This window comes from Amyelois transitella, chromosome 23 (genome assembly GCF_032362555.1).
Source record: "Amyelois transitella isolate CPQ chromosome 23, ilAmyTran1.1, whole genome shotgun sequence".
Taxonomy (NCBI): Eukaryota; Metazoa; Arthropoda; class Insecta; order Lepidoptera; family Pyralidae; genus Amyelois; species Amyelois transitella.
Window position 1 is genome coordinate 4621581 of NC_083526.1, and position 22760 is coordinate 4644340.

General features: G+C 35.6%; 2 protein-coding genes across 6 annotated transcripts in view; one reads left to right on the top strand and one right to left on the bottom strand.

Moving 5' to 3' along the window:
* Nucleotides 1-22760, bottom strand: part of LOC106130743 (cGMP-specific 3',5'-cyclic phosphodiesterase) — a 61418-nt gene that overhangs the window by 28834 nt on the left and 9824 nt on the right. For 2 of the 5 annotated variants that reach the window (XM_013329657.2, XM_013329658.2), the window contains exon 2: nt 10315-11066. In XM_013329657.2, coding sequence (XP_013185111.2) covers nt 10315-10980 — 666 coding nt within the window. In that variant the 5' untranslated portion in view covers nt 10981-11066. Of the gene's footprint in view, nt 1-10314; nt 11067-12908; nt 12928-13174; nt 13579-19923; nt 19943-22760 lie in introns of those variants that run through there. The other 3 variants (XM_060951103.1, XM_060951101.1, XM_060951102.1) reach the window with 3 other exon arrangements.
* The window catches only part of LOC106130651 (uncharacterized), a 67441-nt gene continuing 65006 nt past the window's right edge, over nt 20326-22760 (top strand). Inside the window, exon 1 of the mRNA XM_013329548.2 lies at nt 20326-20484. The gene's annotated coding sequence lies outside the window, so the exon portion shown is untranslated. The remainder of the gene's footprint in view (nt 20485-22760) is intronic.

Consider the following 22760-nt stretch of genomic DNA (forward strand, 5'->3'; position numbering starts at 1 on the left):
AAACAATTTGAAATTTAGCTTGTATTCATGCCCCTAGACAACAAGGACCATATGTGGTCTAAGGGCATGAAGAAAGGATTTTGCGTAGAAAAATTAATTAGCGGGATTTTTCTTTCCACGCAGATGGAGCCGCGAGCTTTTTCTATTAAGCATCTATTTTTATTTTATATTTACTTGGGCAAATCCAGATATATCGCTTCAATCTTCAAAGGGCAAAGGTGACTGACATCTATCAACGCACAAACTTTGCTCGGATTTTGCTGAAATTCGCTCTAATGTGTATGACGACGGAGGTGTACCCGAATTAAAACGCGTGGTTCACAGGTTCAAATCCTACCAATGGGTCTTTTCTGAGTTATGTATGTATATAGGTTGAGAATGCTTTTTGCATCAAGAATACCTACCTGTTGTAGCCAAAGTCTTAAAAAAAGATTTTTATAAATAAAATAGTTTGCTAACTGAGGTTAGTACAATATAATATAAGGAACTTAGCACATTCACGCGACTGTTTATAATTACAATAAGGGTACGCTTTTTTAAGTCGTAGACCCACAGACACTTCAAAATTCTCTCGTGAGTGTACACACGCACATATCACGTCTTTGTCCTTTACGGAGTAGATAGAGCCGATAGACACAAGACTCAAAGGCCAGTTCAGAGAGTAAAGTAGATAGATAGATAAAACTCTTTATTACACCATAAGAGTAAAACATACAAAACAGATAGAGATGATACAAAGGCGGACTTATCGCTAATGCAATCTCTTTACTCTCGGCTCTGTCTACCCCGCAAGGGATATAGACGTGACCATGTGTGTGTGTGTGTGCAATCTCTTCCAGTCAACCTTTGAGTGGAAGGAAACTAAACAGGCGATTGAAAAATAACATAAAAAGCTAGTCTTAAACAAATACTCTCTCAAAAATTGTGTAAGTAAATCGAAAACCTTTTATATATCTTTAACGGTTAACAGACCCTCGAAGCCTTTTCGATCTAAAGCCAATATTGTTTGTAAAATAGCAATATGTAAGCAATTTGCTAAGATATTGCCTCGCGCCGGGGGTCGAGCTCGCGGGGTGTAAAGGCGGTTGGTTATTGAATTTTTAATCGAAATATGAATGTCGCTTTATATTTTATGAAACCCTTTTTGTAATTGAAATATGCTTTGCATTTTATTATGCGGCGTTAGTCCTTATTGCGGCCTAACATACATATAATCACGTCTATATCCCTTGCGGGTTGAGTTACTCGTCAAATGTCTGCTCTATGCCGACGATCAGGTTATACTGGCGTCATCAGCGGAGGAGTTACAGCAGATGGTAAACTGTATGCATGAAGCTTTAAAAGAGAAAGGAATGAAAGTGAACGTAAGTAAAACTAAAACACTGGTTTTTGAAATGGAGAAAGAAATGACAGCATGTAATATTTTGATTGGAGGAGAAAAAGTGGAGCAAGTGAAAGAGTTTGTATATCTAGGATCAAAGTTTACATCAGATGGCAAGTATGATAGTGATATTGAAAGGAGAGTGAACGCGGGGAACATGGTGAATGGAGCTTTGCATGCCTTTATGAGCAGTCAGAAACTATCCAAAAAGGCTCGACTGGCTGTGCACAGGGGCGTGTTGGTCCCGACATTAATGTATGGGAGTGAAAGTTGGGTATGGCAAAAGAAGCATGAAAGCAGAATAAATGCAGTGGAAATGAGAGCGTTAAGGAGTATGATGGGTGTGAAATGGAGTGACAGGATAAGGAGCAGCGTGATAAGGGAATGTTGTGATGTGAAAGAAGATGTAGTTACAGGAATAGAAAAGGGTATGTTAAGATGGTTCGGTCATGTGGAGAGGATGAATGAAAGCAGGTTGACTAAGCAGATATACAAGGAGAGTGTGGAGGGAAAGGTCGGAGTGGGAAGACCTAGACGAACGTATCTTGATCAAATTAAGGATGTCCTGGTAAAGGGTCAGGTCAAAAGTACCCGAAACCGCCGAGCTTGTATGAAGAGAGTTATGAATGTGGACGAAGCGAAAGAAGTATGCAGAGATCGTGGCAAGTGGAAAGAGGTAGTCTCTGCCTACCCCTCCGGGAAAGAGGCGTGATTTTATGTATGTATGTATGTATGTATCCCTTGCGGGGTAGACAGAGCCAACAGTCTTAAAAAGACTGATAGGAGAAGGACATAGGGTGCCTTTTATCCCAGTAAATGCTATAGTTACCATGGGATTTACGAAAAACCTGTATAATTTTATAGGTACTAAACTCGTTGTTTTTTTTTGTTAGATGGTTTTGACGGATGGCGCAAAATTTACGCGGGTGATGCTACGGGTTATAGCTAATTGTGAATAAAACCTAACTGAAGAAACCTTATATATAGACAGATCTAATCTTATAATGAATACAAAAGTAAATAAATTCAAAATTTCTTCCAAAGGGAACTCATTACAATCAACTCTTTTGAACTAAAATCGTGAATACAAACACAATTGACAAACCTATTGATAACGAAAGGGAAATCTTATTTCATCTTCAAATAGGAAAAAATATCTTTGTATTTTCAAAAGACGCAATTACCAGTAGAAAGAGGCCGAGTATTTACAAAAATAACTAGCTTTGTTCAGCGTAAAGAGTCAAGGAAAATACTGATACTACAAAGGGACGGGATTGGAAAAAATATTACTCTTTCTTCTGTTTCTAAGAAGTTGGAGGGTGAAAATAAATAAAATCTGACTTTATTTATTTATCGCTGTATATTTTTTTTTATTTTTCCATAGCTGTATCTCTGATAGTGCACAAGTGGGAATTTTCAGAAAAAAAGTAGCCTATTTACGTACATATAATCACGTTTTTATCCCTAACGGGGTAGCTAGAGGCAACAATCTCGAAAGTAAAGGCAAAGGCAAATTTTATGATAATATTTTTTCAGTGAGACAAACATCTGATCGTGGCTTATCATTATTTTCAAGACTGTTTATTAACAGAAATCATTCAAGAATCCAAGATTAAAAATCAATTCTTGATATCGTAGCTTTGCATAGAGCATTGTAGCAGTAGCTTTGCATAGAGCATTGTAGCAAGTGCTACGAAAGCTCTACTAGTATAGGAATACTTTCTTTCTTTCTTACATCTTTTCAATTATAATTTGACAAATTTATTATTATTCTTATTTGACATTGACATATTGAGGAATTGATCATAATTAGACAGAGCCTTTAATCAAGGAATAAATGATTATGATTTGGATATGATAAATCAATAACTAGATTTTACCCGCAACTTTGCCCGCGCGAATTCAGCTCCACGCCTACATAAGAAAGTGCCCCAAGTCTTTCTCCAGGCTCTTATTATATAAACGCAAAATTTCAAGAAGATTGGTTCGGTAAATATCGCGAGAAGATACAAAAACATACAAATAAACTTACTTTCCCTTTTATAATATAAGTTAGGTTGTAGAGATTTAATTTTCCAACTCTTTTATTATGTACCTATTTATATTGATTTTGAGAAAACCACAAGATGTTATAATAACAAACCAGGCTAACTCGCAGCCTTGGTTTAAACGAATAGGGATAGGTCAAATTTATTTGTAAACCCCGACTGTACACAAAGAAAGAAAGAAAAACTAGATCAAAAAGCAAACCTGTTAGTATTATTTGCCTACGCCCTTTACTCTAAATGGCGGATAGCCAAAACCTTCAAATATCTTTTGCAAGCTTTTTTTCTCTACGCGTCAACAAATTTGAACCGTATTTCATACCAGTAAGATCCGTTTTGCATTGCCTCGTAAGTGAGCAGATGTAAATCGCATTTTTGCGAAAGATTGCAAGAAAGTTGGCTTCTTTTGCATATAAAGTGGTCTTGCTAATCATAGTAACTATATATTTACATATCTGTCGCAACGATCCTAGGTTAAACTTAAAGGAATGCGAACTTTTATGAGTTAAATCTTCGTAAGTCAAACGAGAGAAAACACTTTTTAAAAATGAAACAATACGGGAAAAATAACACAGATTGTTCTTATGAAACACCTACTAACCTATATTTATTACCAGAAACTAGTTAAACAGTAATATATACATACATACTTCAACTATCCGAGGGTCAGGCTGACTAACTTATAGCACTCTTTAAGGCTATGCCCTAGCCTCCCATTACTATCTATGTCTCAGAACTTGAGACTATTGACTTAGTAAACCCTGTGAAGTATAAATTATACGACATATTAATCTGGTAAATTCGGGAGCAGAGGTTACTCTGCATATAGCACCGGTGACCACCAAACTTCACCTTAATAGTACGTGGTTAGTCTGATGTATGTATGTATGTTAATCTGTATTGTGTCTGCGCATAAGGAAACAGAGGTTTCCAAGCCAATTACTTAACCCAAAGCGTCAAAATCCCGCTGGGATTTGAATCTATCTGTTAAATTGGGAAATCTAATCTGTTTTATTGGGAAAAGAGAGATGCAGCAGGTTAGGTTATGTTAAAATTAGGTTAACGAGCCAGAGATAATTAGTTAATTAGCCACTCTATGTATTCCAATCTGAGACGTTACGTTAAAAGGTAAGTCATAGTATGAAACGTACGACACCGTTTTTATCGCGCGAAAATCTATCGCTGTCCCGTTTCACTTCATAATAAAAGGCGAAACAGCGATAGTTTATCTACGAGGGTTGGTTTCACTGTTTTTCAGTGCTTAGTAATTGACGCACCCACAGAATCGGAACAATATTAGTCCTATATTAAGATTTCTGTGGGCTCACCGGATCAAACCGTACCAAAAGCGATATCGAAATGAGAAAGTTTACAAAATTCGTCGAAGATCCTTAGAAAAACGCGGAGCCTTCCCAGGTTTCTGGCCAACAGTTGACAACCCTAGCTAAAAATTGCAATATTGCTACGAAGCAGAACTCAAAGTGACCACAGCACTGAATAGTTGAATCATAAAGTCAAGGTTTAAAACAGAACAATCAACTATTTCGACTCCATTCTACGTTTCAAACTAATATCCTGGCTCAGTCGGGTTCCCAAGGGAAATCTAACAGTTGAAACCACAATAATACGAACAACTTGTACTGCAAAAGTTGGCTTTGTTAGAGTACTGGGAGTTGTAGAAGGGCAAGCAATTTTGAGCTGTAAAGGTTATATATCCTTAGGTTAGGTTTTTCTTATCAAATTAAGGACGTCCTGGCAAAGGGTCAGGTCAAGAGTACCCGAAAACGTCAAGCTTGCATGAAGAGAGATGAATGTGGATGAAGCGAAGGAAGTATGCAGAGATCGTGGCAAGTGGAAAGAGGTAGTCTCAGCCTACCCCTCCGGGAAAGAGGCGTGATTTTATGTATGTATGTATTCTTAGCTTCCACGCTATCTGGTAGCTATGATAAAACATAGTGTGAACCAGCTGCTATTCTTTCTATACAGATTGTAAAATTCAATCATGAGAACGGCTAATAAACTTTGGATTATTCTTTTAAGCCAAATAGCTGAACGTGGCCATTCAGTCTTTTCAAGACTGTTGGCTCTGTCTACCCCGCAAGGGATATAGACGTGACCATATGTATGTTTGTATTATTCTTTTAGGCGAAGGCTAGCATTTTGTCACTATATCCTGTCACTATTTGAATCTCATTATGATTGTAAAAGTCAGTCTGAAGACTGTTGAAATCTGGAGCTATTTGGATTCAAACTCAGGGTCGTAATTTAACGTCCACTTACGAAAAGAGAGTAACGAAGTGTAAACAAGCTTTACAGAAATAATGTAAAGCATTAAAAATATAATAATGTTTACATACAAATAAGCTGGAACAAGGGTCGTGTATGACTAAGCAAAAAGGTCCACCTTGAACGGCTCGTCTAAATTGGATCGGGTATAAAAGCCATCCGAAAATGTAAATCGCAATTTTATCCCTCACTAATGGACACTCGGTATTGGGGACTCTGCTTTGTACGAAGTATTTTAAACGCCCTTACGACGCGATGCGACACGACGCAACCCGACCCGACTATTACCTACATACATACATACATACATATGGTCACGTCTATATCCCTTACTTGGTAGACAGAGCCAACAGTTTTGAAAAGACTGAGTGGGGCCACGTTCAGCTATTTGGCTTAATGATAGAATTGAGATTCAAATAGTGACGTGTTGCTAACCTGTCGCCTAAAAGAAGAATCCCAAGTTTATAAGCCTATCCCTTAGTCGCCTTTTACGACATCCACGGGGAAAGAGATGGAGTGGTTCTATTCTTTTTTCTATTGATGCCAGGGACCACACTATTACCTACTAAACACATTACTATTACCTGTGGGAATTCATAATTACAAGTGAAAAGTAAAGACTTTCTTCTGCGGGTTTTCGGTTGCATTATCTATAGTAGTATTTCGCGGTCCGCCAAATAAATATATATAAACGGAAATTATAGGTATACAGCTAAAGATAGATCAACCCGGAGATATCTACAATCTGAAAAAACGTATCAAGATTGTAACGACTGAATTCATAATAGCTTCTTATCCATTAATGGAACTCAGGAATGGTTTTCAGGAAATCGCAATTGTACCGTTTACCAAACAAAATAAAGATTTTCCACCATCATCATTTTCCACCCTGCTGCCTACAAAATAAGGATTTTGTGAATCCGTGCAATTGGCTAAGTTAATTTTTTTTTACTTACGTATTTTTTATTCGAAAGTGAATCTGTATTTGAACACGACTAAATGTAAAATAACGTGAATACCTGCCTGCGTAGACCCTGAATTCTGAACAAGTATTTTTTTATTTCGACCATTTCATTTTACAGTTTTTACAGTGATTAGAAGATTCATTCATAAAAAAAATCTTTGTAAATCTGAACGTGGCCTATCTTGGCGTAGTCTTTTCAAGATTATTGGCTCTGTCTACCCCGCAAAGGATATAGACGTGCCTATATGTAAGTATGTTTGTAAAAACTTTTTGAGTTTTTGTAGCATGACGTCATTTTTTTAGTACTATTAATTAATATGTAGTTTGTAGGAAAACGCAGGTACAAAAATCTGCCCAGAATATGACGTAACGCGCACGGCGACTCAAATTATGAGTGTCAAATTAATTATTTATTAACGGTATAAATATAACAGTTCTTCATGAGTATTATCTCGAAATAAAAAAAAAATAAAGATGATAGCTCAAAAAAATTCACTTAGCCAATTATTCCGAGGGCTAAAAGGAAAGTTGGTTGAAGTTTGATTATTTTGAAAACAATGGTGGAAGTATAAAGTAGCGGTGCAACTGTTAAGAAATGTTTCAAAGTTCGGTAATAAGGAAACTTGAATGATATTCATTTGATAAATTAACTACACGGTTGTTTGAGGTACACTGAAGCGGTGTAAATCATTAGGAAGAAGGTAGGTACCTATTTACTTGCTTATTCATTGTTTTTTTTTGTATTTTCATATCTGAATGTATATAATCTTTATTTTATTGCACTCGACCGACTGACTGACACAATACATGGTAGCCAAACCGTTGGCTGTAGAGATTTGAGGTTCCGTAATAAAGTTCCTTACCTGCATTAGAAAATGTTTTCTCCCCGAGCTTTGATCCTGGAGAAATCACCAACTACATTTCCAACTGAATGGGGAATTGATGTTGAAATTTCTATGAGATCATACATACATACATATAGTCACGTCTAAGTCTCTAGGTAGACAAAGCCAACAGTCTTGAAAAACAGAATGAATGGCCACGTTCAGCTGTTTGGCTTAATGATAGAATTGTGTGACAGGTTGCTAGCCCATTGCTTAAATGAAGAATCCTATGTTTATAAGCATATCCCTTAGTCGCCCTTTACGACATCCATGGGAAAGAGATGGAGTGATCGTATTATTTTTTTTTAATTTGTACCGGGAACCATACGGCACATAACATCATCATCTTTATAGATCACAAAACTTACCGATATCTGTTAACTAGTTCTGATAAAAGAGTATTACATAATAAGAAAATATTTTGCAGCATGAACACAGCTTTATTTTAGAAGGGCTGATATAACTTCTAAGACAGCTTTTACATAAGAACGTAGGACAAAGACCGACATCTTGAACTGAAAGTCAAACACCTGACTTCAGTCGGATCTATTCAAATACTTTGAAAAATATTCAATAAAAAATATAAAGTGTATGACTCAGCTGATTCGTGACAATAGAATATAAACTTGATGAATGATTATTATTATATTGATGTAAACACAAAATATAAATGATCTTTTTCAGGAGTAAATTGTAATTTTGCAACCATTTTTACTAGTTTAATGTAATTTTGGACTAATTAAATATGAGCACGTTCTAAAACATTCTTAAATCCTTTATCTCGTACCAAATTTTGTTACTTGGACGTATTGTAATTTCTATAAAATAACGTTGTGCTTGTAAATTATATTTTTTTTTGTATAGGGACATATAATTGACGTTCTACGTTCTGGCAAAAAAAGAGCTGAATCCATACAGTTGAATGTAGCCGCTCAGTGTATTCAAGACAGTTGGCTCTGTCTACCCTGCAAGGGCTATGCGTGAAAATATGTATGTATGTATAGTAAATAATGTATATTCTACGTCATCCTAGGCCATCACATTGTCATGCTTCAGCCACCAGGTACTCTATAAAGCTTTTAACTTATCTACGATCAAGTGGAAAATTGAATGATACGGCGGGAGTTTACTATCGATAAACTGATTTTGTAAATGTTCGACTAAAACGGAATTTGTAAAATTCAACGATTTTTCACTAGCTTTTACACGCTACTCCACCTGCGTTAATCTGAAATTCACATAAAACCATTAAACGGTTTTCAAGACTGCTGTCTCTGTCTACGCCGCAAGGGGTATAGACGTGATTATATTAACGAATGAATGAATGGTTAAGTACAATTTTTCAGAATAAAGGTAATTTTATGAACTTGGGAACAACATGGAGTTTATCAAAGGAAAGGAAACATGGATTTCTTTTTAAGGCGATGAAATAGCAACCTGTCAATATTTCAATATTCAGTTGTGTAAAAATATGTGTAACAAGATACGTTTGGTATCGATATTACCTATCACAAAAGATCTATAGCACATCGTAGGCGGTTTTTGTCCGTATCAACTAAATTGACAAAGGATTTGTTCCATGGACGTATAGCCGAAGAGTGACGGGAAAAATGGGGGCGATATGGAAAACATAAACATTATCTATATATCCATACACTAATATAAAAAAATGTGATCGTTTGTCTGTTTTGCAGCTGAACCGCTGGATCGGTTTTGACGATTTCTTTGGATATAAAATACCCGAAGTCCGCGGGCTTTTGAGCCCCTAGAGGTGTCTCTGGAGGTATCTCTGGAGGTACCTCTGGTAGTCCCACTGGAGGTCTCTAAAGAGGCCTCTCTGGAGGTCTCTCTGAAGGTATCTCGGGATGTCGCTCCAGAGTTCTCTCTGGAGGTATCTGTGGAGGTATTTCTGGAGACCTTTCTGGTGATATCTCTGGAGGTCTTTCTTGAGGTATCTCTGGATGTCTCTCCGGAGGGCTCTCTGGAGGTCTCTCTGAAGGTCTCTGCGGAGGTCTCTCTGAAGGCCTACCAGTTAAACGGGGTTTCAATTATAATGACTATTTGATTTGCCTTGTAAGAGTTACATATGTTATACATGTACATATATCAAATGAAAACGCGCGCGCTTTTGTATGATATTTACTTGATTAATTCCATCAATCCTGTGATAGATCTCGGATAAAGAGTGACGAGATAACAAACAGTATAACGTTACTCTATACGATAAGATAACGGGTAAATATTAACTTTGTAAATACAATGACGAAAACATCTGAAGGAGATGTATAAAAGAGGAAATTGATTGATCGACTGACTGATTTGAAATGCCTGGAGGTCTAAATGGGCAGTGAAGGAGGTTTTCGGCACGGAAAATGTAATTAACCAAAATATGTGGGTCAATAAAATATATGGATAGAGTTTTTGACTAGGTGTAATAATTTCGAGGATATTCTAACGTTGACCTTTACATAAAGAATCTTTAACAAAAGTGTAATTGGCTATATTTATAAACATATAAGTATGTATATATTACAAATAAAAACATAAAAATTTATCATTAAAAAAAATCTTATTTTAATTTTATATTTTTAAAGTTATTACTTAAGCTTATTCCCATGGAATCCTGATAAAGGCATGCAAAATTAGATCATAGCTTTAATTTGTATCAAAATCATCAGCACATTAATCTACGAGCCACGTATTCCTATTGCCAACGGCAAATATAAACACGACCTTAAACTAATTATTACTTACCTTAATGGGAGACGATGCTAGCCAAAGTTGGATTAGGTCTGACGTCATAGATGTACTTCTCGCCTCATGCCGAGGCTTCGGAGACAATGGTCCGGATGTTAAACTATGTAGCCTTTGTAACTCTTCCCTACTAGCACAATCCCGAACATATTTCTCCAAAATCTTAGGCTTATTCTCCAAAAGTTTCTTCAATTCCACCAAATCCTCTTCACTCACATCATCAGGCGATGTTCTGTCTATAAACTCTTTGAATTCATCGGAACATTGCATTATCAGTTCATTAGTAGCTAAAACGTCAAGTACAACCTTATTACCTAAATTTTCAGGACTAGACCCTTCTATAACTTTAACATAAGCGTCATTATCACACGGCCTGGCACTTTCTAAATCAGTTTCACAACCATTTTGTTCTGTGATCTCGACGATAGTGATCGGTGGGTTTTCTTTTAACATATTGTTGTTTTCATTGAATTCTGGATTTTTTATATCTTCGGGTATTTCGTACATTAACCGCATGAGATCGTGTGACCTCCGTTGTTTTTGTTCATCAGCTGTTATTTCTCTTTTGCCGTTTTTCTGTACTTCATGCGCGAAGTTGGCGCAGTCATCTGTCTTTTTGGATCCGTTCTTTTTGGTGACCACATCAATGGATTCCTCGGATGTCATGGCAGGTTCAGTTGCAGGTCTCGGTGGGTTTATAGTGACTTTGTGTTTGGATGTTCCACATTTCTTGATTTATATCGGCTGTTTACCTGAAGACGAAAGAAAGGTTGCGATTAATGAATGCCTTCAAAATTATAATAATTTCTTAGTTTGGGAAAGAAATAAGTTCTTATCAATTGCAACCTGTAAGCTTGCATCATTCATGAACAAGAAATTAATTCAAGCGATTTTATATTAGATATTTTTATATTCCTAACATTTCTAACTAAAATATTGACTTAGAAAACACATAACGCAAAAATAAAACAATGTTAAATAAATCTTATAATCCGCCACATATCATCTTTTATTACGTTCTAATGAAACGGGAAAAGGTTGGACACAAGAAGTTACTCACAAGTTAGATAACAAAGTAAGACCTTTAAATAAATATGCCCTATTACGTAAAGAACCTTCGTAAGTGGATTTCCCCTAAGCCAAACTAACTGGATAAACTCGGAACGGTGGCTAACTAACGTTAAATAAGTTAGGCGAAATAAGTAAAAATATTTTAAGAGGATAATGATACTGCTTTAGTTATCTTAGTATTTTAGATTTAGTTTACGTCGAATTGTAAACTCATATAAGATTGTATAGAAAGGCAATTGTACAGAGAAAATACCCTTAGAAAAGGCGATTTTTAATATTAAAATTTGTTTAAAGATCCGAATTTCAAGCTCTTTTTTAGCACAACACTATAATAATTCCTGCGTAATGGGAACACTAACAAGCGGTCTAATCATAAATGATACTTTTTTAGTTTATAGTTTAGGAATTTTACTTCAATTTAAATAGATAGTTTCATTATTAGTATAGTTTAAAAATTGTTATCATTATAATAATTGAAATTAACTTAAATACAGACTTCATTAATGAGATAGAATAATTTATACTATTACCATTAGCAGCTAAATTATTCAGTTACTGAAAGTGGTATTTGATGCCAAGTTCAATATTGTTGTAATAAATGAAAACCACATCAAAGAGATTCAACAAATAATTAACTACTGCTGTAATTCGCTGATTAAATATTTACTTTTTAAAATTCAAGAGTTAGACATTAAACTCATTCATATAGTCACGTCTCACCCTAGCGGGGTAGACAAGCCAACAGTGTTGAAAAGACTGATGGGCCACGTTCAGCTGTTTGGCTTTATGATAGAATTGAGATTCAAATAGTGACAGGTTGCTAGCCCATCGCCTTAAATAAGAATCCCAATTTTATAAGCTTATCCCTTAGTCGCCTTTTACGAAATTCACAGGAAAGCGATGGAGTGGCCCTTATCTTTTAAATATTGGTGCCGGGAACCACACGGCATTACTCCTTCTATCCATCACTTACGTACACAGTAGTAGTACAACTTAATAAACTGAGCACTCTATAACACGATAGCCAGCGAAATTACATTCATACCATCTGCGACATGAAAAGCAATTTCTACAAAATGACAGTCATTTGCGCCCCTGAAAGATGATATGATGGGCCCCGCTTATACCCTCATTTGGCATTCATTAGTACAAATTTTACGTCATTAGACATCAAAGTTGATGTTTAAGTTAACCATTTGGACCTCGTAAACATTTCAGTTATAAGAATTAAAAAGAAATACATAAAATTACGCCTCTTCCCGAAGGGGTAGGCAGAGACTATAACTCATCACTTGCCATTTTCCCTGAAATTTCAGTCTTTTCAAAACTGTAGGCTCTGTCAACCCTGCAAGGGACATAGACAAGACTGTATGTATTCCTGACTTAATATCCTATAACATATAATACTCCAACTTAGGAGCTAGTGAGTTGAGTTTATGTGATGTGATACTGACGAAAGTAAAGATTCCGAACGTTTGTACGATTTCTTAGAACACTGACACAGAGCAAAATAAACCGCATACCATGGAGTAATGGACACAGAGCAAAACAAACTGCAATCCTTGAAGCTCGTCTCCAAAACACACGTTAAATATTCCACGTCTGCAATCGATTGTACAACGTACGTTGTCCAGTATGCGTGACACACGGTTCGGGAGATAAGTCAACAAGTTGATATAAACTGTGATACATTTTGAGACCAGATAAAATAATACGTATGTGCGTTGATTTTTTATTATTTATTTATGTGAATTTAAGATCAAAAGAAGTTAAAGTCTTTGTTAGTTACCTGTAGTGATTGTTGGATTGATAATTGAAATTTATGGAGAGCACTACTTGAATCAAGGGTGTTAGTTCCAAAGTAAAAAGCTATAAAGTTTTTGATTCGACAGAAGAATTAAGTTATTAACTAGATAGTCATAATACAACAGAATCAAACACAATTATATATCAGAGCAATTTCTTGCCAATCGAAAATAAATAAAAAGATAATATAAAATGAAGTTTAAAAATTACACTAAAACTATTAAAATATGCAGAAACATAACCAAAGATTCGATTATATTCTGGATCTCCTGCCTGACAAGATATTGACCGATTTTTCCCCAAATCGAAAATTTGTTGTTTATTGTGTAAAGGCAGTGTGTAACTTCCAAAAAACTGTTCGGCACTAAATATACACGACCAACATCGATCGTCACATTGTCAGTATCTCTCGCACACTGATATGATAAGTTTGAGGAAAAAATTTTCTTAAAAGAAAATAAATATAAAAAAAAAAACAGTAAGTCGTATAAACTAATTTACGTAAAAGAATTTGTATGTATGTCCGGCCTGTTGTGTCATAGATTTTTTTTAATTTCGTTTGTAAATCCAAAATTCGGCAGTTTTAAATTCGAAAACAGAAAAGAAATATAGAGATAATACTAGGGCAAGAGAATCATTCTTTGTTTTGTTGCATCATTTTTTCTCTTGAGTGATTCCATAGATTTCTTCCTACATACAAACATTCAAACACTTCCTCTTTACAGTAAGTGACGATATCTCTAGAAAATAAACCATAGAAGATACTACAACAGAAACTCAATGGGTTGTGTGAAAGTTTATTGAACGAGTAATATCGTACGTGACAAAAATGTAGATATACACAAATGTACTTGAAAATGAAGGATAAGATATACATATCTGACAAGGTATAAAATATTTACATCTTGGAAAAATAACAAATATATAGTATGAATGTGGATGAAGCGAAAGAAATATGCAAGGATCGTGTCAAGTGGAAACATGTAGTCTGCGCTTAACCCTTCATGAAAAAAGACGTGATTTTAAGCACGTATTATAGCAATGCTTTATTTACGAGTAACATAAATAGTATGCACTTGTTTAGCTAAAAACACAATTATATTTACAAATAAATCCTTACTAATAAACCTGTTATAGATGCAAAGGTATGTTTGATTGTTACCACTTCACATTTGAACTGTTGAACCAAACTTAATTAAATTTTGACTTATTGGAGTACGGAAAAGCACACAGCGTACTTTCTACGCGGTAGAAGACGCGGACAGAGGTTAGTCAATATCAACATAAAATGTAGACTTTGGTTATAATTTCAAGTTAAAAGGAACATACAAACATATAATCACGTCTATATTCCTTGCAGGGAAGCGAGACAGAGTCAATAGTTTTGAAAAGACTGAATAGCCGCATTCAACTATATGGCTTAATGATATAATTGAGATTCGAATAGTAATAGATTGCTAGCCCATCGCCAACAAGAAGAATCCCAAGTTTATTAGGCTTACCCTTAATCGCCTTTTACGACGCGTACGAAAGATATGGAGTGGTCCTTTTTTAAAGTACCAGGAACATGGACACATAAAACTTATAACATAAAGCGGTCAAAATTAGCGGGTCTCTTTTCTAGAGTGACTTTTACAATGGAGATGGAGAGAGAAGGAATTAATAGAATATCATTCATTTCATTGTCTGAACTATCATTCATTCTTGTTAAATAAATATATACGGGACAAATTACACAGATTGAGTAAGCCTCGAAGTAAGTTCGCGACTTGTGTTACAAGATACTAACTCAACGGTACAATTTTTTATAATACTCGTAAATACTTATAAAGATAAACATCCAAGACCCAGGCCAATCAGAGAAAGTTCGTTTCTCATCAAGCCCTGGCCGAGATTCGAACCCGGGACCTCCGGTGTCACATATTAAATATGAGTATGTGGCCGTCCCCTGCCCCTTGCAACCGATACAGGGCATTAAAGCAATTGTGTTGATGTAACGCCATCTTGAAGACCGCTACTGGGGAAAGTGACCCGCTCACTTTGACCGCTTTGCGATATAAGTTTTATGTGTCTATATGGTTCCTCGCATTTTAGAATAGGACTACTTTATATCTTTCATACGGATGTCGTAAATGGCGACTAAGGGAATGGCTAATATAATTGAGATTCTCATTTTAGGCGATGGATCGACAACCTGTCACTATTTAAATAAGAACAGCTGAACGTCGCGTTTTAGTCTTGAAAAGACTGTTGGCTCTGTCTACCCCGCAAGGCATATAGACGTGATTATATGTATGTATGTCGATATGTGTTCATGTGTGACATAGTAAACAAGTAAATCGTAGGCTTTACAAAATTAATTCGGTCATCGTTTGCATGTGTTTGAAACATCTGGGCCTATTTGATAAATACATACATACATTTGAGACAGACTACATGTAATCACGTTTTTGATGAATAAGTGAACAAGTTATGTTTAAAAACGGCGAAATCATTGTTAATACGAAAAGATGGCAGAATGGGTATCACAGATTGAATCAAGATTGACATGATCAAAATATATATGAAGCGTTGAAAGGTCTGAGCGCAAATTCAATTTTCCGTCGAATCGATTCCCCGCCATGCGACGCTCTAGGTGCTATTAAAAAAGAAATAAGTTATGACCTGATGGGAGACTTGTAATTAAGGGTATCAGAGGTCCGAGGTATATGATACATACATACATACATAAAATCACGCCTCTTTCCCGGAGGGGTATGCAGAGACTACCATATATTATAGGTATATGATGCCCGATTAAAACGGACTGGAGCCGATGACTATGTCTGAATTTAGTTAGTTTGAATACTAACTACGAACGGACATTCTAAAAAATCATACTTTTGGCTTCTCTATAGATATTGGTCTTTTATAGATCCTCAATATCAATGTTTTGGCAATATCTTTCAAACACAGGCATCGGTCAATTACTTTATTAATCACTTCAGAGAGGTAAGCATGTATATATTTATGTAAACATAACCACGTCTATATCCCTTGCAGGGTAGACAGAGCCAGCAGCAGTTCGGCAGAAAGAGAAAGACTGATACGACCACGTTCAGGTAAATAATAGAAGTTCAAATAGTGACAGGTTGCTAGTTCATCACCTAAAAGGAGAACCCCAAGTTTATTAACCTATCCCTTAGTAGCCTTTTACGATTCATCAGAAAGAGAAGGAGTTGTTCTGTTCTTATTTATACAGGTACCAGGAACCACACGGCACGGTAAGCATATAACCTGGACTATAGCCAAGAGAAAGAAGAAGGGACACGCCTGTAATTAAGGGTAATAGAGGTTAAGTTTGAGTTAATTGCTGTGAGCCAACGGAGCGGTAAATATAGCTTTATGTTAAATTTGCTAGGTTTTATGATAATTCTGTGTATTTTTGGAACGAATGACTTGTCCGCTGGAGAAAACGAAGGTTTTTATTATTTTTGACTAGCTCTCGCCCGCGTATTCTTTATAATTTCAAGTTTTATTATAGAAATGATACATATTTAATAATATAAATAAAATGGCTATGCAACAATGCTGATCTAATACATTCGCAAATAAGGAAACCTAAATAAATTAAGTTTTTAAGGATGAGATAAATTAACTTAGGCTGAAGAGCTGCCTGTGTCCGCGTGTTATGTATAGTCTCGTTAAGTTTTAATTTTCTTATTTAGTACATTAATATATAAAATAAATATATACGGGACAAATTACACAGATTGAGTTAGCCTCGAAGTGATTTGAAACTTGTCTTACGTACGAGATACTAACACAACGATACTGTATTCTTTAATAAATACTTTTAAAGATAAAATACTTTTATAAAGAAAGTTCTTTTCTCATCACGCCCGTGCCGGGATTCGAACCCGAGACCTCCGGTGTTACAGACAATATTGATTACCTACTTATCCGTAAGAATAAAGTTGACAAAATCACCTTTCTTCGCTCAGTACTGTTAGCCGTGCGTACGTTGTATTTTTCTTTTACATATAATAAAATAAAATCTAACAATTGTATATTTATACATATAAGTATAAGTACAGATATTTTTCCGCTTGACATCGGCGCGGCCTTCCTTGCTCTGTTCTCCATTGACCGACAGGAAACAAGGGCCGCATCCCACTTATAGTAAATTGGAGACATCTTCTCATCACCTCAGTCAGCGGTAGATACCTTGGGTTGAGGTCATGAACTTATGTCACTGATATTATACTATAGAGTACGCCCGCGATTTCACACGCGTGGGTGAAAAATTCACGCTAATTCCCGCGGGAATTTTATGAAAGCCTCTCTCAATTTGAAGGTTCGTCGGCGGTCTCTGTGGCTCAGCGGTAGTACGCTTGTCTGTGACACCGGAGGTCCCGGGTTCGAATCCCGGTCAAGGCATGATGAGAAAAGATCTTTTTCTGATTGTCCTGGGTCTTGGATGTTTATCTATATAAGTATATAAGTATTTATTATAAAATATAGTATCGTTGAGTTAGTATCTCGTAACACAAGTTTCGAACTTACTTCGAGGCTAACTCAATCAGTGTAATTTGTCCCGTATATATATATATATATATATTTATATATAAAATAATTTTTTTTTATAATATATAGATTCCTTCTGTAGTTTAGGGATGCAGCATCAAGACAGGATTTTCCAAAATTCCCCCGGGAACGAAAAATTACGAGAGACGCCGCGTGCGTTCTCTTGTTTTTAAATAAAAATGTCTACCAATATTGTCATCATCATTCATAATAATAACACTCAATATGGGACCAATACAGTACACCAATTTTTCATTATTGGATGTCAATATACATTGTATATATTTTTGGACAAAACATTTGGAACAACGTAACCAGGTGACTGAAAACTCGAACCTCTATTTATATCACATCAATTAACTTAGGCCTGCAATGTACAGAGCCTATAACATAGCATTTTTCGTTTAGGTTATCATGCCGTTACATCAAGTTACGTAATAGTTAATAGCTACCAAATTACGTTTTTTTGTAGTTACGACAGAAGCGACTAAGGGAATAAACAATCTAGAACAATAACGAATGTAACAAGAGGAGATTGGAATAATAAAAAAAATGTAATGCAAGAACATGTTCCAATATGGGTTAGGTTCCCCTGCAACGGTTGCAGAGGCAAAGACGGGAGTTGCTTCGTGTAAAATCCTGATTTTTTTAATCTAGAATCGTGATCTAGTGCATCCGGGTCTTCTATCCAGAAAGCTTAGGACACAACCGTAATTAACGCCAGTGAAAGAAGATTTTGTGAAACTATCATTACAAGGTAACATTCCCCTGTTATCAGAATCACAGACGTCAGAAGGGCGCTTAGGCAAGTAGACACTTTGACTAAATTCAGACATCTTTAATGATTCAGTAACTAATTTAGATAAGTGAAATAGCATTTAGGATGTTTCTTATAACTTGAATAAGTCACTGAATTAATTACGTCTGAATTTAGTTAAGCAGAATCACGCGCTTTCTTTCACTTCACCACAGCTTTTCTCGCGCGAAAAACTATCGCTGTCCTGTTTCACGTTATAAAACGAAGCGAGACAGCGATATAATTAATAGCGCGATAGAATCGGCGTCGAGCGTGCCATGCTTTGAGGGCTGTGTGTCGTTTGTATGTATGACGAATAACATACATACATACATATGGTCACGTCTATATCCCTTGTGGGGTAGACAGAGCCAACAGTCTTGAAAAGACTGATAGACCACGCTCAGCTATTTGGCTTAATGATAGAATTAAGATTCAAATAAAGACAGGTTGCTAGCCCATCGCCTAAAAAATAGTCCCGAGTTTGTAAGCCTATCCCTTAGTCGCCTTTTACGACATCCATGGGAAAGAGATGGAGTGGTCCCATTATTTTTTGTACCGGTGCCGGTCACCACAGCGCATTACGAATAATTCCATTAAATTAAAGTGAAGAGCATGTTGCTAAAAAACAGTTTTTTAACGAAAAAACGGTAACAAAACAAAGAATTATCTGGCCATTTAAGCAAAACAAGGGAAAGGTAACTAGTGCAATTAGGGACGCCCAGGGGAACAACAGTTCTCGAGTCGACTTAGTGAGAGCCTCCTTACTTTACCCTGCATTGTTTATGTTGGAGATTAAAGTCTGGACATAAGATCCATTTTGACAAGAGAAAAAAGTAAATTGAAAGTTTATTTTTGGACGGGGGAAATGATTGAAAACTCACTAAATTCGTACTAATATAATAAAGGAAACAATATTTTTATGTATTATATGTATATACAACTACTATACCGATTATGACGGAATTTGGGACAGAGATAGAATAGACTTTCAGAAGTGAATATTTTTTCTTGAGATTCCCATGGGAGTACATAAGTCTATTAGTATAAAAAAACAAAAGCACTGACTATAAACAAAATTCTCCTCACCATAAGCATTAGTTAGCAATCACACTATTTAGGTAATTATCTCTGAAAATATTTATAAGTACACGGTCGCGATGGATATTAAACGTGCTACTAATTCTTGTAGGTCATGTATCCTACAAATTTTTAGTTTACGAATTAGTATAATACTACTACTAAAATTAAGTTTACGGACATAATACAACCTGTAATAACATATGGCACTTCTATCCCGAATTCCCACGGGAGGGAAGCCCCGGGGAATAGCTAGTTATATGTATAAGTTAATACTGCGCATTACTTACACAAGTGCTTACTAATGCGACAAATCACTCGCACCACCATTTATCTTTTAGGATTTACTCGTATATGATAAACTGACAACGATAAAAATATATTATCTGTAGCTGGTCCCATATCACCCCAGCAACTATGACAAATTCGTAATGAAATGATAAATTGAAAGTGCCTTCGCAGAATATAAAAGTGATTATAATTGGACTGTTCTTAGACTTTGCAGGAAACAAATACATTTATTATTAAGTCTTATTTCTTATGAGGTAGAATATTAAATGCAATGAACAGTCATTATAAATTCTATCAGATTAATGAATTACCTCTTGTTCAGTGTTTTGTTCTTCTGTGCTCGGATCGGATGCAATATAATCACCACAGAATAATGAATGATCAATTTTATGGTACGTTGCAAGTTAGAGGATTAATTTAACATGCAAAGTGTAGAAAGTGTAATGTTGCGTTGCGTTTTATTTACCAACGTGTGGAGAACCTTTTTTTTTATTTTCTTTTTCTTTTGGTGCAATAAGGAGTTTATCTACGTATCTATGTGGGACAGATTACACTTCGAAGTATGTTAAAAACTTGTATTATTAACTCAAGGATATAGTTCATAATAAATACTTATATATATAAATAGACCCAGGATAATCGGAAAAAAGTTAATTTTTATCATGCACTGGCCGGGACTCTAACCCGGGACCTAATGTGTCACAGACAAGCGACACCAGCACTACGCTACAAAGGCTGTCAATATACATATATGCATAAGTTATAATATTAAAAATAAAATGTTTTTCATTAATATAATAATATACATATATTGAATGAGGTGCATGCAATTTCCCTCGCATCCAAGTCGGATGCAGCGCAATCTTGGGAATTTAATTACGCAGCGACATTACGTGGGTCAAACGCGGGGCCAATTTCAATATGAGCCGAGATGTTATAGCGACATTTGTTTTTAAATTATGGGACATTTAACTCCCTTTTTTCATAGTTATGTCCATACTTGCATTGTTTCTATAACGCACTACTACAAGGTACAAGGTGGAACTATTTAAACATTTAAACAATAGAAAAGTCGGTTCATCCCTTTGGTAGATATACATTTACGATGCCCCAGAAGGACACACACATAGAGACAAACAGACACATGAAATATATAACACAGCGTCTTTTAATCGTTCAGGGGTTACCCGGTTAAAAGAACAGGCACATACAGTAATTCTATCACTTGGACACCTTTTGTGAATACTTCGATATATTTTCGTTCGTGTCAAATGATGACTGAAAAACATTTAGAAGCATGTTGAGAATTTTTTTTAAAGACCTTCCGAATTAACATAAGCTTTTGACTTTCATCGAAATTCCCACGCAACCGGAGGCCCGGGAATAAGCCTAGTTATTAATGTTCCTTTTTTAATATATAAGTGTTTTGTATCGGTGTGGACCTGAAATTGACCATTTGTTTCACATACGTGGCGTTATTTTTCGTAAAAAGTTGTTGGTCTTCCAAATAAATAAATACATTAATGGTGAAAATTGTGCAGGCACGCAATGTTTGTGAAAAATAGATAGAGTAGTTTATGAAATACTAGCGGCCCGCCACGGTTTCACCCGTGGTACATAGATATTGTAAGCTGCAGATTACGTTTTATATGGTGAAAGCATTTACATGATCAGTTTAGTTTAGTATTAACGAAGATTAGACCTAACAACACAAATAACCAAAGTTACATTTAAGGATATTATTCACTCACAAAGAATACATACATAAATTCATAATCCTAGCCTAAAATAATAATAAAAGTACATTATAAACTTATATAGCACAGACTAACTGCTGTTACAGTACCTATACTTTGTTACATTTCGTCTGCCTTGCGCCAAACAGTTCCTTTTATCATGTAAAGTATAAATAAATAAAATAAATGAAGAGCACGTCCTATATCAATTAAAATTATACCTGAATACCTGCACGTTTCTCCGAAAGGGATTCAGAGCAGACAGAATTAGAATTATGAAAATAAATGAGATATTCAGAACGGCGTATCGTTTGGGTATAACAAATCGGAATTTCGAGAAGAGCTTGAAGAAAATATAACGTCATTACCTAATACAGAATTCAATTATGTGATTCGGAAATGTATAAAATTCATTTTGATGTAATTTTCACGCTTTTGTCCCTAACGGGGTTGGTCGCTAAGGGAAATGTAAAAAGGTTTTTTTTTGTGATTGTGACCGGGTGCTGTGTCGTACAGTCGCATACACATGAACCGAACTACAGATAAAGCAACAACACAACATCGAATAACTAGAGGGAGAATCTGTTGTCGAGCAGATAAGATACCGGTTTAAAAGAGCGTGTGGCCTGTGCCAAATCTTACCGCGCTTACTTTTACAATAATTTCTCTGAGTAATATTATTAATTTGATTCGAACCCATGCATTTGCGGTGAAGAAAAATCATAAATAAAAGTACGTAAGTTATGAGTTAAGGTTCCCCTGCAAATGTTTCAGAGACGCTTTTCCTTTTTTGTAATTAAGTGGGTATTTAGGGAAATAATCATGAAAAAAAGAAGATAATAAAATCACTTTCCTCATTTATCTTCTTCCGAACATTCGCCTCAATGAGGACTTTTATATTCTTGCAGTAAGTTCACTTTCCATATTTAAAAAGTAGCGAATGTACGCAAGCACTATTATTCCTATTAAAAACAAGATGTTATACATCTTAATTGCGTTTAAATTATTCTGCGCGGTTAAAATCATAGTGACAAAGTTGTTTTATGGAGGAAACAAAACAGTCTCTGTAAGGGTCAGTTCACACAGAGACGAGACGCGAC